Below are 14336 nucleotides of genomic sequence, written 5' to 3'. Positions count from 1 at the left end.
TCCTCAAAATATATGCACATGCCTATTGGTCTTGGCCCTCCTCTGGTCTTATGAAATGAAAGAAAACCTTTCAAATGACCTTTTTTGACCAGAAATTGGACGTTTGCATCAGTGGCGTAATTTTTGTCAAAATCCTGGAAGGGAGGGCGGAGTCGGTGCTAATTTTCCAAAATCAGATGAACATGATGGCAAATGAGCCATATAAAATCATAAAGGTAAAGATAAACTAAGAAAACTGACACATTTCTGTGGATGCTTGATTTACGCAGGCTCGTCTTAGTTTTGACAAGATTTTTGAAGAAACTAAATTTATCCTTGGGGGGGCCAACCGGGGCTTGGGAGAAGGCAAAACTAGGTCTGGGAAGGGAAGTTGCCCCTTCCCCCTTCTCATAGCAAATTATGCCCCTGGTTTGCATGTTTTGAAGACTAACAGTGTATGGTTTCTTTCTTACGTTTATTAGCTCTTTACCGATGAAAGAATGTTTATAGCTTGATTATATTTAATTTATTTATCAGGTTCTGGAACGTCAGTCTTCATCTATAGAGTAAAAAAATAGTTTATGTTGAAATGTCGTTAAGGTCGTTCGATACTTTAAAGAACCACTCTATCTCGTCTATTGCAAGCTTTTTTAGTTTATGTGGCCCAACTATTTAAAACTAATTGTGCGTTCTTACCATAACTTGTATAGCTTTGATAAGAGATCCGAATCAAACAGTTCGTGGTAACGAACTGTAGTAAGGAGCGACCTGGCTCAATAGTAACCAAAACTCTAAAAAACTAAATTTTGATATCAATAGCTACATGAAAAGAATCACATTTTAATGCTGATTTCAAATATATAAGTTTCATCAAGTTTAGTCCTACCCATAAAAAGTTACGAGAAAATTTGAGAAAATTTGCCTTATTTAGGAAAATAGGGGAAAACACCCCTTAAAAGTCGTAGGATCTTAACGAAAATGACACCATCAGATTCAGCGTATCAGAGAACCCTACTGTAGAAGTTTCAAGCTCCTATCTACAAAAATGTGGAATTTTGTATTTTTTGCCAGAAGACAAATCACGGGTGCGTGTTTATTTGTTTTTTTGTTTTTTTTTTTCCAGGGGTCATCGTATCGACCAAGTGGTCCTAGAATGTCGCAAGAGGGCTCATTCTAACGGAAATGAAAAGTTCTTGTGCCCTTCTTAAGTGACCAAAAAAATTGGAGGGCATCTAGGCCCGCTCCCACGCTCATTTTTTTCGCAAAGTCAACGGATCAAAATTTTGAGATAGCCATTTTGTTCAGCATAGTCGAAAACCATAATAACTATGTCTTTGGGGATGTCTTACTCCCCCACAATTCCCTGGGGGAGGGGCTGCAAGTTACAAACTTTGACCAGTGTTTACATATAGTAATGGTTATTGGGAAGTGTACAGACGTTTTCAGGGGGATTTTATTTTGTTTGGGGGTGGGGCTGAGGAGAGGGGGCTATGTTGGAGGATCTTTCCTTGGAGAAATCTGTCATGGGGGATGAAAAATTCAATGAAAAGGGCGCAGGATTCTCTAGCTTTACTATAAGAAAACAATGAAAAATAAACATGAAAACTTTTTTTCAAATGAAAGGAAGAAGTAGCATTGAAACTTAAAACGAACAGAGATTATTACGCATATGAGGGGTTCTAAAAAATACTTTAGCATAAAGAGCGAGGTATTTAGGAGGAGATAAATACCTTCCTCTTTATGCTAAAGTATTTTTAATAATTTCAACTATTTATTCTACGGCCTTTCTGATTCAGGGGTCATTCTTAAAGAATTGGGAGAAAAGTTAAGATTTAGTGTAAAGAGCGAGGTATTAACGAGGGTACAAACCCCCTCATATACATAATAAAAATATAAGGTTATGAAAGTTTGTTACGTAAGTTGATTCTTAAGTTACGTATATTTTTTACTAATAAAAACGTTCGTTAAAAATTAAAAGTTCTAGTAGCCTTTTTAAGTAACCGAAAAATTGGAGGGCAACTAGGCCTCCTTCTCCACCTCTTATTTCTCAAAATTGTCTGATCAAAACTAAGAGAAAGCCATTTAGCCAAAAAAGAATTAATATACAAATTTCATTTTAATAATTTATGTGCGGAGAGCCAAAACCAAGCATGCATTAATTCAAAAACGTTCAGAAATTAAATAAAAAAAACTGATTTTTTTAGCTGAAAGTAAGGAGCGACATTAAAACTTAAAACGAACAGAAATTACTCCGTATATGAAATGGGTTGTCCCCTCTGCAATCCCTCGCTCTTTACGCTAAAGTTTGACTCTTTGCCACAATTCTACTTTTTAAAACAATTAAAAGCTTTAGCGTAAAGAGCGAGGGATTGCAGAGGGGACAACCCATTTCATATACGGAGTAATTTCTGTTCGTTTCAAGTTTTAATGTCGCTCCTTACTTTCAGCTAAAAAAATCAGTTTTTTTTATTTAATAAACGGTAGAAACCAAAAGACGACACCTACATTCCCAGAGATCTTGAAAAGACTATTAAACTTCTCTAGTTTGTGCTAGAGATATAGATATTCAGACTTGATGAAAATTACATCACTAGAATATTTTTTTTTTTATTGAATGGAGAAGAGTTTTTCAAAGTTCATGAAAGGGTTGTTCCTAAAAATATTCTAGTATACCTGCTTGAAACAAATTAAAAATCAGCTCAAAATTAGTCTCATTGTATAATTAAATTAAAAAAAAACTAGTTTTTATGGCACTTGGTATTAACCAAGTGACATATAGCAGTCGCCAATTCTGTCGGTCTGTCTGTCTGTCGGTCCTGGTTTTGCTACTTTAGGCACTTCCAGGTAAGCTAGGACGATGAAATTTGGCAAGCGTATCAGGGACCGGACCAGATTAAATTAGAAGTAGTCGTTTTCCCGATTTGACCATCTGGGGGGGGGAGTGGGGGCCCGGTCAATTCGCAAAAAATAGAAAAAATGAAGTATTTTTAACGTATTAGCGGGTGATTGGATCTTAATAAAATTTGATGTTTGGAATGATATTGTGTCTCAGAGCTCTTATTTTAAATCCCGACCGGATCTGATGACATTGGGGGGAGTTGGAGGGGGAAAACCTAAAGTCCCGGTTTTGCTACTTTAGGCACTTCCAGGTAAGCTAGGACGATGAAATTTGGCAAGCGTATCAGGGACCGGACCAGATGAAATTAGAAATAGTCGTTTTCCCGATTTGACCATCTGGGGGGGGGAGTAGGGGCCGTTTAATTCGGAAAAAATAGAAAAAATGAAGTATTTTTAACTTATGAGCGGGTAATTGGATCTTAATGAAATTTGATGTTTGGAATGATATTGTGTCTCAGAGCTCTTATTTTAAATCCCGACTGGGTCTGATGACATTGGGGGGAGTTGGAGGGGGGAAACCTAAAATCTTGGAAAACACTTAGAGTAGAGGGATCGGGATGAAACTTGATGGGAAAAATAAGCGCGAGTCCCAGATACATGATTGACATAATCGGAACTGATTTGCTCTCTTTGGGGTAGTTGGGGGGGGGAGTAATTCTTAAAAATTAGAAAAATGAGGTATTTTCAACTTACGAACGGGTGATCGGATTTCAATGAAATTTGATGTTTAGAAGGATATCGTGTCTTAGAGCTCTTATTTTAAATCCCGACCGGATCTGGTGATGGGGGCGGGGAGTTGGGAGGAGGAAACCTAAAACTTGGAAAACACTTAGAGTGGAGGGATCGGGATGAAACATGGTGGGAAAAATAAACACAAGTCCTAGATAGATGATTGACATAAACGGAACGGATCCGCTCTCTTTTGGGTAGTTGGGGGGGGGGGTATTTCTGAAAAAAAATGAGGTATTTTTAACTTACGAACGGGTGATCGGATCTCAATGAAATTTGATATTTAGAAGGATATCGTGGCTCAGAGCTCTTATTTTAAACCCGACCGGATCTGGCTGGTGACATTGTGGGGGGGGGGGGGGGAGTTGGGAGGGAGAAACTTAAGAATTGGAAAACACCTCCAACGAGTGGAGGGATCGGGATGAAACTTGGTGGGAAAAAAAACACGAGTCCTAGATACATGATTGACATAACCAGAACGGATCCGCTCTCTTTGGGGTAGTTGGGGGGGGGGGGGGGGGGGGTAATTCTGAAAAATTAGAAAAAATGAGGTATTTTCAACTTACGAACGGGTGATTGAATATCCATGAAATTTGATTTTTAGAAGGATATCGTGTCTCAAAGCTCTTATTTTAAATCCTGACCGGATCTGGTGACATTGGGGGAAGTTTGGGGTGGGGAGACCTAAAATGATGGGAAACGCTTAGATTGGAGGGATTGGGATGAAACTTGGTTGGAAAAATAAGCAGAAGTCTTGCATACGTGATTTACATAATTGGAACGGATCTCCTCAATTGCGGGGGGGGGGGGGGTAATTCTGAAAAATAAGAAAAATGACGTATTTTTAACTTACGAAGGAGTGATCGGATCTTCATGAAACTTCATATTTAGAAGGACCTCGTAACTCCGATATCTTATTTTAAATCTCAACCGGATCAAGCGTAATTGGGGGGGGCAGTTAGGGGGACCGGAAATCTTAGAAAATACTTAAAGCGGTAAGATCAGGATGAAACTGGATGGGAAGAATAGAAACCTGTCTAAGATACGTGACTGACATAATTGGACCGGATCTGCTCTCTTTGGTGGAATTGGAGGGAGGGTTAATTTTGAAAATTGAGGTATTTGTAACTTACGAAAGGGTGACCAGATCTTAATGAAATTTGATATTTAGAAGGATCTTGTGCTTTGAAGTTCTAATTTCAAATTCCGACCAGATCCTGTGACATTCGGGGGAGTTGGAGGGGGGAACCGGAATTCTTGGAAAACATGAAAATTGGAGTATTTATATCTTACGAATAGATGATCGGATCGTAATGAAATTTGATATTTGGAAGGAATTCATGTCTCAGAGCTCTTATTTCAAATCCCGACCAGATCTTTTGACATTGTTGGGATTTGGAGGGGGAAATCTTGGAAAAACACTTGGAGTGTAGGAATCGGGATGAAGCTTGGTGGATAGAATAAACAAATGTCCTTGATACGTGATTGACAGAATCGTACTGGATTCGCTCTCTTTGGGGGAGTTGGGGGGAGGGGTTCAGTGATTTGGCGAGTTCGGTGCTTCTGGACGTGCTAGGGCGATGAAATTTGGTTGGCGTGTCAGGGAGCTGCACAATTTGACTTGATAAAGTCGATTTCCCAGATTCGACCATCTGGGGGGCAAAAGGGAGAGGAAAAATTAGAAAAAATTAGGTATTTATAACTTACGAGTGGGTGATCGGATCTTAATGAATTTTGATATTTAGAAGGACTTTGTGACTCAGAGCTCTTATTTTAAATCTTGACCGGCATTAAGCCTCTTATTTTCCGTTTTAAATCAATCTATTGATTCATAGAATTTTGTTAGAGCTCATACCATATGATCTCTTGGCTCTTAGCTCTTCTCGCCTCGTCACAAGTGCCATATGAGCTCTTAGCTCTTGTTTTAACTGAAAGTAAGGAGCGACATTAAAACTTAAAACGAACAGAAATTATTCCGTATATGAAATGGGTTGTCCCCTCCGCAATCCCTCGCTCTTTACGCTAAAGCTTTTAATTGTTTTAAAAAGTAGAATTGTGGCAAAGAGTCAAACTTTAGCGTAAAGAGCTAGGGACTGCGGAGGGGACAACCCATTTCATATACGGAATAATTTCTGGTCGTTTTAAGTTTTAATGTCGCTCCTTACTTTCAGTTAAAAAAACTAGTTTTTTATTTGATTTCTGAACGTTTTTGAATTAATACATGTTTCATTTTGGCTCTCCGCACATAAATTATTGAAATAAAATTTGTATATTAATTGTTTTTTTTTTTTGGCTAAATGGCTTTCTCTCAGTTTTGATCAGACGATTTTGAGAAATGAGGGGTGGGGAAGGAGGCCTAGCTGCCCTCCAATTTTTCGGTTACTTAAAAAGGCTACTAGAACTTTTAATTTTTAACGACGTTTTTATTAGTAAAAAATATGCGTAACTTAAGAATTAACTTACGTAACAAACTTATATTCTTATATTTTTATTATGTGTACGAGGAGGTTTTTACCCTCGTTAATACCTCTCTCTTTACACTAAATCGTAAGTTTTGTCCCAATTCTTTAAGAATGACCCCTGAATCAAAAAGGCCGTAGAATAAATAGTTGAAATTACTAAAAATACTTTAGCATAAAGAGCGAGGTATTTATCTCCTCCTAAATACCTCGCTCTTTATGCTAAATTATTTTTAGAACCCCTCATATGCGTAATAATCTCTGTTCGTTTTAAATTTAAATACTATTCCTTACTTTCAATTGAAAAAAACTTTTCATGTTTATTTTTTCATTGTTTTTTTATAGAAATGCTAGAAAATCCTACGCCCTTTTCATTGAATTTTTCTTCCCCCATGACATATTCCTCCAAGGAAAGATCCTCCCACATAGCCCCCTCCCCTCAACCCCACCCCCAAACCAAAAAAATCCCCCTGAAAACGTCTGTACACTTCCCAATAACCATTACTATATGTAAACACTGGTCAAAGTTTGTAACTTGCAGCCCCTCCCCCAGGGATTGTGGGGGAGTAAGTCATTCCCAAACACATAGTTATTGTGGTTTCTGACTATGCGGAACAAAATGGCTATCTCAAAATTTTAATCCGTTGACTTTTGGAAAAAAATTAGCGTGGAAGGGGGCCTAGGTGCCCTCCAATTTTTTTGATCACTTAAAAAGGTCACTAGAACTTTTCATTTTCGTAAGAATGAGCCCTCTTGCGACACTCTAGGACCACTTGGTCGGTACGATGACCCCTGAAAAAAAAACAAAAAAAAACGAAATTCCACATTTTTTTAGATAGGAGCTTGAAATTTTTGCTATTGGGTTCTCTGATACGTCAAATGCGATGGTGTGATTTTCGTTAAGATTCTATGACTTTTAGAGGATGTTTCCCCCTATTTTCCAAAATAAGGCAAATTTTCTCAGGCTCGTAACTTTTGATGAGAAAGACTAAATTAATTAAAACTTATATATTTAGAATCAGCGTGAAAATTCAATTCTTTTGATATATCTTTTAGCATCAAAATTCCGTTTTTTAGAATTTCGTTTACTATTGAGCCGGGTCGCTCCTTACTACAGTTCGTTACCACGAACTGTTTGATTTGACAGCTTTAGAAGTTTTCTGTTGTGCTAACTGCCTTGATTGAAATATTTGCAGACCAAGGATGTGCATTATTTATGCTGTATGTACATAGATGAGACAGCGTTTCGCTTAACATTTAGTAAGAGATTATAGGTTTCCTTTGTTTTAAACTAGCCTCTCATTGGCTTTACGAACTGTTGACAATCTAAAATCCCCTATCAATTTGGACCAAAATTGCTTCCAAAGCTCCCTGTGGTGCTGAGAGTGGTTCTGTGGTTCTTTGTCTTTGCGACTGTCAGCTGACGCTGAGACTCGCAAAATAACATCTTGGTATCAAACGTTTTGGTATGATATTTTTTTTCTAAAATTAGATTGAAGATTCACTCGTACTTTATACACCTTTCCTGACGAGTCAGGTAACTGTAATATTAATAGCTGGGTCTATTTTTGGTCCCGAAACATCACCAATGATGAAGTGATCTTAAAAAATAAGTAATTACGCAATCTACAGATGCTAAATATATCACTTTTGTCAAAAATTTCATCTTAATGACTCCTTTCTGACTGCCTCACTATTACTGATTAAACGATCATTTCAGGAGAAACGGGATCATTCAAAATCTAGTCAAGCTCATAGGTTGAAAATTGGTAGTCAGAAGAAGGGTTGGGCCAAAACAGACAAAGAGTGGAGATGGAATGAGTCTGCGGAAGTTGAATGTAGTCTCTGCTCAGAGATGTTGAATAATGATATAAGACAACTTCAATGCAAGCATATTTTCCATAATCAGGTTTGTCCAATTATTTATGATGTTTTCAAGTGTTGTTTAGCTCAGATGATAATTATAAAGAGGCAGATTAACGTAGTTTTTTAGATTTTTGAAAACGGCCATATTTTTGTGAATATCGTATTTCGAGCCCCTCTTTGGAGCCGGCAGATTTGCTTTTGTTCGAAAAACTCATGTTGCGGTTTTTAAAGTGAAATTTTTATTTTTGCGAGTAAGCAAAAAGGATTAATAGAAATATCCATATTTCTTTGTAAGCACACATGACACCTATCTAATCCCTAATCTGAAAATAGTCACATAATACTACACAGCGGGTATTGGTTTTTCCAGAGCACTTACAATTAGAGTTAATAGGTTTCCAGATGCTCCAAGAGAGTATACTTTGTTATTTTTTACGTCTTGTGCCGGAATCCTAAAGGCATATGAGATATCTCATTACAGAAATAGTATACGGTTACGAATCTTACACGTAGTTTGGTGGGTATAACCTGTTTTACCTCACGGCTAGAAATCTGAAAATTTCAGGAAGTTTTTTTTCGGATGAAGGTTACGGAAACTCAGAATTTCTGTTTCAGCGAAGGGGACAATCCCTTTTTTCTGCAGTCCGCCGCGAAAAAGTATATGCTTCAGCTGCTTCTTTTTTGTGTCAGGTCTCTTATAGGTTCTTGGGCTTGAGAACAAGCAAAAGGTAAAACAATAGGGAATTTCTAAGACAGTGAAACTTACTCATATCTCAAATGAATATTTCGGCCATATACCCATGGCCCGTCCTCAGAATAATACATAAACACATTACAGCAAAACTTAAATTAAACTAAAAAGCGGCTTTAAAAAAATGTTTTATAATCATTAATAGTAATTTTCGGTTTTAGTTGTAAAATTTGCATGTCACTATAAATTTTAATTCATTTATCTGTGTTTTTCTGTGAACGGCCCATGGATATAAGGTTGAAATATTAATTTGAGATGTGAGCAAGTTTCCCTGTCTCAGAAATTTCCTACTGCTTAACCTGTTGTCCGGTTTTATGATGAAAAGCCAGTGTGGTCATTGTCGTTATTTGGCTCTTTGGCTAGTTGTAAACAAACAGGGCAATTAAATATCATTTGTCATACTTTACACTCTGCTACACTAAAAATTTATTTTAAGCGCCCAAGCCTTACAAATTTGAAATGTTGTCCATGAAAATCCTTTTTTTTCTTAAAAAAAAAAGTGTGGTTATTGTTCCTGCACATATAATCGTAATATGGTTGAATAAAAAATGGGAAAATATTTTTTCAAAAAGGTCAACATAAAAATTTGGTAATTGAAAATTTTAAATAAAAATATAGTAGAGATTGGACGCATGTTTAGTTTTAAATGAAGCTAGGATTCAAAATATATTAGTTCAATTGTTTTTTTGTTTGTTTTTTTCCTGTCTAACCAAGCTGAGGGATGATAAAAACGTACTACTGTAAGAAGCTCTTCTTAACTCTTTCCTTAACTTGGTTGGGTAGGAAGGGAATCATTTCCATTCATTCCTTAACAAAACTTAGAAAGTGAGGATTGAATCAGAATGAGGCTTTCTTAATAAAAACAGGGCTTTAATGTGCTCGCGACACTGTCCTCGCGTGCACACTTCGTTTGCGATTATTTTAGACAACAATTTTTTGAGGTTTTTCCGTCATGTGGTTTTAAAAAAAATTCAGTCAAAAAGGAAAAAAACTTCAAATAACGTGAATATACTTTCTTGTCGGCATTTAAATGTCAAACAAATAACAAAACAAATATGAAACTTCATTTGAGGGAGTTATTTTCACCTTTCTTCATACACTATTTATATTCGTGATTAATAAATAAGTCAGTGAATATTGTTCCGTCTCCTGATAACCTGACCTTTTTCTACATACGTCGTGTGCACGGGAACCGCGTGATAACTAAATTACCCTTATCCTTAAAATATCCTTGGTAATGAAGGCTGTTGAATGAAAACACAAAAACGAGTGATTTAGATGACAAATAGTGAATATACCCGGATAATCTTCCAATGCTACCATCAGAAACAGAATATGTATTAATCCTATCTTCGACGGCCATCCTCGTTAAAATTTAAAGCGAAGAGTCGCTGCAATGTTTTTTGACGCTAAACATTGAGTCTACTTTCTTCGATGTGATTTCAACCTTAGCCAATGTTGAGGGAAGTGGGGATCTGCTCTAAAATCATTTATATATCTCAATAATTTCATGGTAATTGTTTGACATAAAGAGTCGGGAAGTGTTAGGCAATGTTATTGAGTCATCCAAATCTTCTTCACCGATAAAAACAAACAGAGCAAAGTATGAAGCTTTCTACTACTAATTCTTAGATTAAATAGCGAAAACCCACTTCTTTTGCTACTTCTTCTGAGGCACTACTTCTTTTGCTCTTCATATGAATTTGTTACGTATATAATTGGCTTTCAAAGGTGCATATGTATAATTTTTTTCGCTTAAAAAACTATTCTGCAAAACTGTATTGAAAGAATCGGCTTAATTTCAAGGTGTAGGCAAGACGGTCCTAGTCCAACCATCAAACGCTTAGAGCATGTTTCTTTCAGTTTTCATGGTTTTCTTTTAATTACAAAAAAAAACGCATGGTAGAAGGTATTGCGAAAGAACTTTCATTTGTCTAAAAAAATTCAATTTTCAGTATTTTATGGTTAAACATGCCCAGGTAGGAGTGCCTCGAATGGATTTCAGAGCATTGGAATTAAGTATGTTACGATACGGAAAAAATGGTCGTTCTCGAAATTGGCCGAGGGTCTTGAGCCCAACTTCGAATGTAATTAGTTATTTGGCACATCATAGCCATTATTCTGACCGAATTATTGCAAATTTTTTGGGTCCTTCCTTCAATGATTTTAGTGCATCTCAGCCCTTTCATATAGACCGGCTAACTTTTTTGAAAATAAAGATGACCTTATCTCTGCATCAAAAACTCACCCAAATAGCAGATTAACACAGCTTATTACAGGTCATAGTAGATTGCTTCATTTTTAAAATAGGATTGGGAAAGCTGACTCTCCATTGTGCTTGTGCGGTCTAATGGAAACATGTTGTCGTCTTCTATTTGATTGCCCTGTTTATTGTAGAGCACTTATAGTAATGGAGTTCGAATTAAATGAATATGAAATAAGTGGACCGTTTCCATTATCGCTGATAATTAGAAAAAATAAAGTTCAAACTATTGTCAACAAATTTTTATCCCCCACGAAGAGCTTTGACTTTTAGTTAGTGTTTATGTTTTGTTTTCAGTAGTCTGTATTCTTTTTCTTCTTTTTTTATATAGTGTGTACGTGTTTTTTTTTTCTCGCTCTCTGTGAAATACATATTTTTGGTTTAATTAGGGAAATAAAGTAAGTATATAACCTGCCTGGGTCCCGAACTTAACGTGTACATGTCAAACCGAAGTTTTTAATTAATTTGGGATTCAACTGAATATGGAGTTTTTCCATCAAGCTGAACCAAACTGAAAAGACTTGTGGGTCTAATGGAATTCGAACGTTCAGTCAAATCTCTGTGATAAGACCCAGGCGAAAGCTATTGCGGAAGAACCCTCGTTTGTCTAAAAAATCAAATTAGTAAGTGGCTGGTTGCACTGCAAAGGTGCCCTAGACTTAATCCCTAAGTATTTTCTTCAGAGAAGGAACAGTGCATATAAGTCCCTCTAATTTTGGGTAATGTGAATACTCACAGGATTTATTGATGATAAATTATCAGAATGATATATTTCATTCTGAATATATTTGTGTGATGTTGTATTGGATTTATTGTTGTTAAATAGTTTTTCGAAGTGAAGGTTGAAAAGTAGAGGAGTTATCACTATGGTCCCAAACGTGGATCAATGAACAAGGAATTATATTAAGCGTTTAAGAAAATTGGTTCCCTATTTGACTATTCACTCTTTTGACTAATTACTCTTTTATTGTTGTTTTAGTGCATTGTTACTTGGCTTAACACCAAACCTACGTGTCCTATGTGTCGATTGCCCGTCAATCTACGACACTCTGCCTGGAAGTGATGGACTCTGCGAGGAAGTGATTCTACCTCCCTCGCTTGATATTAGGAAGTGGTAGAAGAATTTTCTTGTTAGTAATACCTTTTTATAGAAAGTGTTCATTTTTGTTTTGTTTTACGGTCTTGTTCATAAAAAAATATGTGTTAATTCATTTTCTAGCTTGGAAATGCTAGAACTAAAAAATCATATTGCTTAATGCGCAGTGCCACAAGACGGGCCATAATTCGCACTAGTCATTGTTCGCGGATTTATTCGGGTGCCTTAGGCTGTGTTCAAGGCTTAATTCATTTAGAATGTGTCTTATCAGCCATTGCTATTATAACCATGCCACTTTCTGCTTCTTCAAGTGGAAATAAAACAAATATGGTTTGTGTGTTTATTTGACAGCTAATTTTCTGCCTTTTTTCAATCAAAATTATAGTTTCAGAAGTAGAAATTAATTTATAAGAATAGAAATTAATTTATTACTTCAGAACTTATTCTCTAAGCTACTGTTTTTTTTTTTCTTAATCCTTGTGGGTTTTATTTCGAAAAACAAGAATATCCAACTAATTTACACTAAAAAGGCCCTTTTTTCATAATAATAGATAAAAGGAATTTTTTGTTTACTTAGAAATGGTTTGTGCCAGGTCGATGAAACTTTCATGAACGGTTGTACAGACCAAATTAGGGCCTAGAAAGGTGTTTTTCTAGCGAAAACCTAGGTAAAAAAAATAATTCGTAGTGATATAAAATAAAAAAGTCTTAGACAAAACCACACTAAAGACCAGCCTTTCTACTTGTGAAACATGGGCTAAATTCAATGCTATCTATTTCATTATGTATAATATATATGACACCATATATGTGATATATATAAATACCATATATAAACACCGGACTCTGGTGTTTTTGAGCTTGTGCCTCGAGCCCTTCCCTACTTGTCCGGCTGCAAAGAATTTAATAAATACGGGAATCAGAGATATCTGTGACAGAATCTTGTCCCAAGGATTTCTGCAAAATTCTAAGTAGTTTTTTTCTAAAGCTGAGACATGATCTAACTTAATCTTGTAGGAGCTTTGTAAACAAACCCCAAAATTAAGGGAAAGCGCCTTAATTTATGCTGTTCGATTAATGGAAGTTTCAACCACCACAACAGCTTTCTTAAACAGGAAAAAATTCCTCTTGTCTACTGTAATTGTTTATGTACTTACAAAGCTTACCATTCCTTGCAGAAAATAATAACAAGCAAGGAACAAGCGGCTTTCTATGTGTATATTCAAAAGAAAGCAGTTTCTTTTTTGTATGTTTATAGTTGCTTTTGTCATTTTTTATCCTTTATATTTGTGTAATTTTGGGCCTGCTGTTGGAGAGGATTCGCTGAAAAAGCTCTGTAACTGTCATAAAGGGTTTACTTTTCATTATTATATTTGTGAAACAATAAACCGGTGGAAAGTTTCCAGAGGGGGAGTTTATGAAAACCCCGATCAGGTATGACCTTAATCTGCGTGTATAGGTGTAGCTATACTGAGTCACAGGGGGGTCATTAGCATAGCCATAGTTGACTGGGATATAATATGCGGAATTTTCGGAAAGATATATGCCTAAATAATTCTTTAACAATTACGAAATAGTTAAATGAGAGGAAAACAATAAAGATATAAGTTTCATACAATAAGAAAGGGGTTTATAAGCCCTCTTCCTCTTGGCTGTGCCTATTTTGATATGAGTGTGTCTTTTCTACATATGTTCGTTTTATATGTATACCTGAGCAATAAATCTCTTGTAACCGATGTTAACATGTTTCTTTTTCTTTAAGCTAAGAAATATTCTTAATTGGGGTCGTATTTATCTATGTTTATCTTATATTTTACCATCAAAATAGGAAAAGTTGCAAGTGTATGCTAAACTTTAAAATAAAATAAAAATAGTCTAAAATTGTTTACAAACGTATAAATTTGATTTCAATACGCATTTTTAAATTGATTTTGTAGATGTGAGAATTTGTCTACACAGGAAACACTTCTATCACAATATGGTTGCTAAGGCAGCTTTTATTTTGTAGCCTATTAGATTTTCAGTTTCAAAATTATTAAGGATGCATAGGGCTAAAACGGGTGGGGGGGGGGATTTGCCAAACATCGATTATTCTAAAGAACCAAAAACCGGAAATGACAATCTGAGATAACAGCCTTCCCCCCCCCCTCTCTATCTCTTTTTCCCTCTCTCTCGATATTTTTTTTCAGGTTAATGGAGGAAGGGATTAATATTTGGTCCAATTAACTCTTCAATATGAAGCTCCCATGGATAATATATTCAGGTACACACGCTGTAACTTGTCGCTTCCCTGCA

At 36.0% G+C, this 14336-nt stretch overlaps 1 protein-coding gene across 3 annotated transcripts in view; it reads left to right on the top strand.

Annotated features, from left to right (window-relative positions):
- Positions 1-13777, top strand: part of LOC136030281 (uncharacterized) — a 32858-nt gene extending 19081 nt beyond the window's left edge. For all 3 annotated transcript variants that reach the window (XR_010618226.1, XM_065709145.1, XM_065709146.1), the window contains 2 exons: positions 7786-7974; positions 11925-13777. Coding sequence is in view for 2 of the 3 variants with exons in the window: in XM_065709145.1 (XP_065565217.1) it covers positions 7786-7974; positions 11925-12008 (273 nt within the window). In the remaining variant the exon portion in view is untranslated. The remainder of the gene's footprint in view (positions 1-7785; positions 7975-11924) is intronic.
- The last annotated feature ends 559 nt before the right edge of the window (positions 13778-14336 follow it).

This window comes from Artemia franciscana, chromosome 8 (genome assembly GCF_032884065.1).
Source record: "Artemia franciscana chromosome 8, ASM3288406v1, whole genome shotgun sequence".
NCBI classification, from domain to species: Eukaryota; Metazoa; Arthropoda; class Branchiopoda; order Anostraca; family Artemiidae; genus Artemia; species Artemia franciscana.
This window is presented reverse-complemented; position numbering and strand designations above follow the sequence as displayed.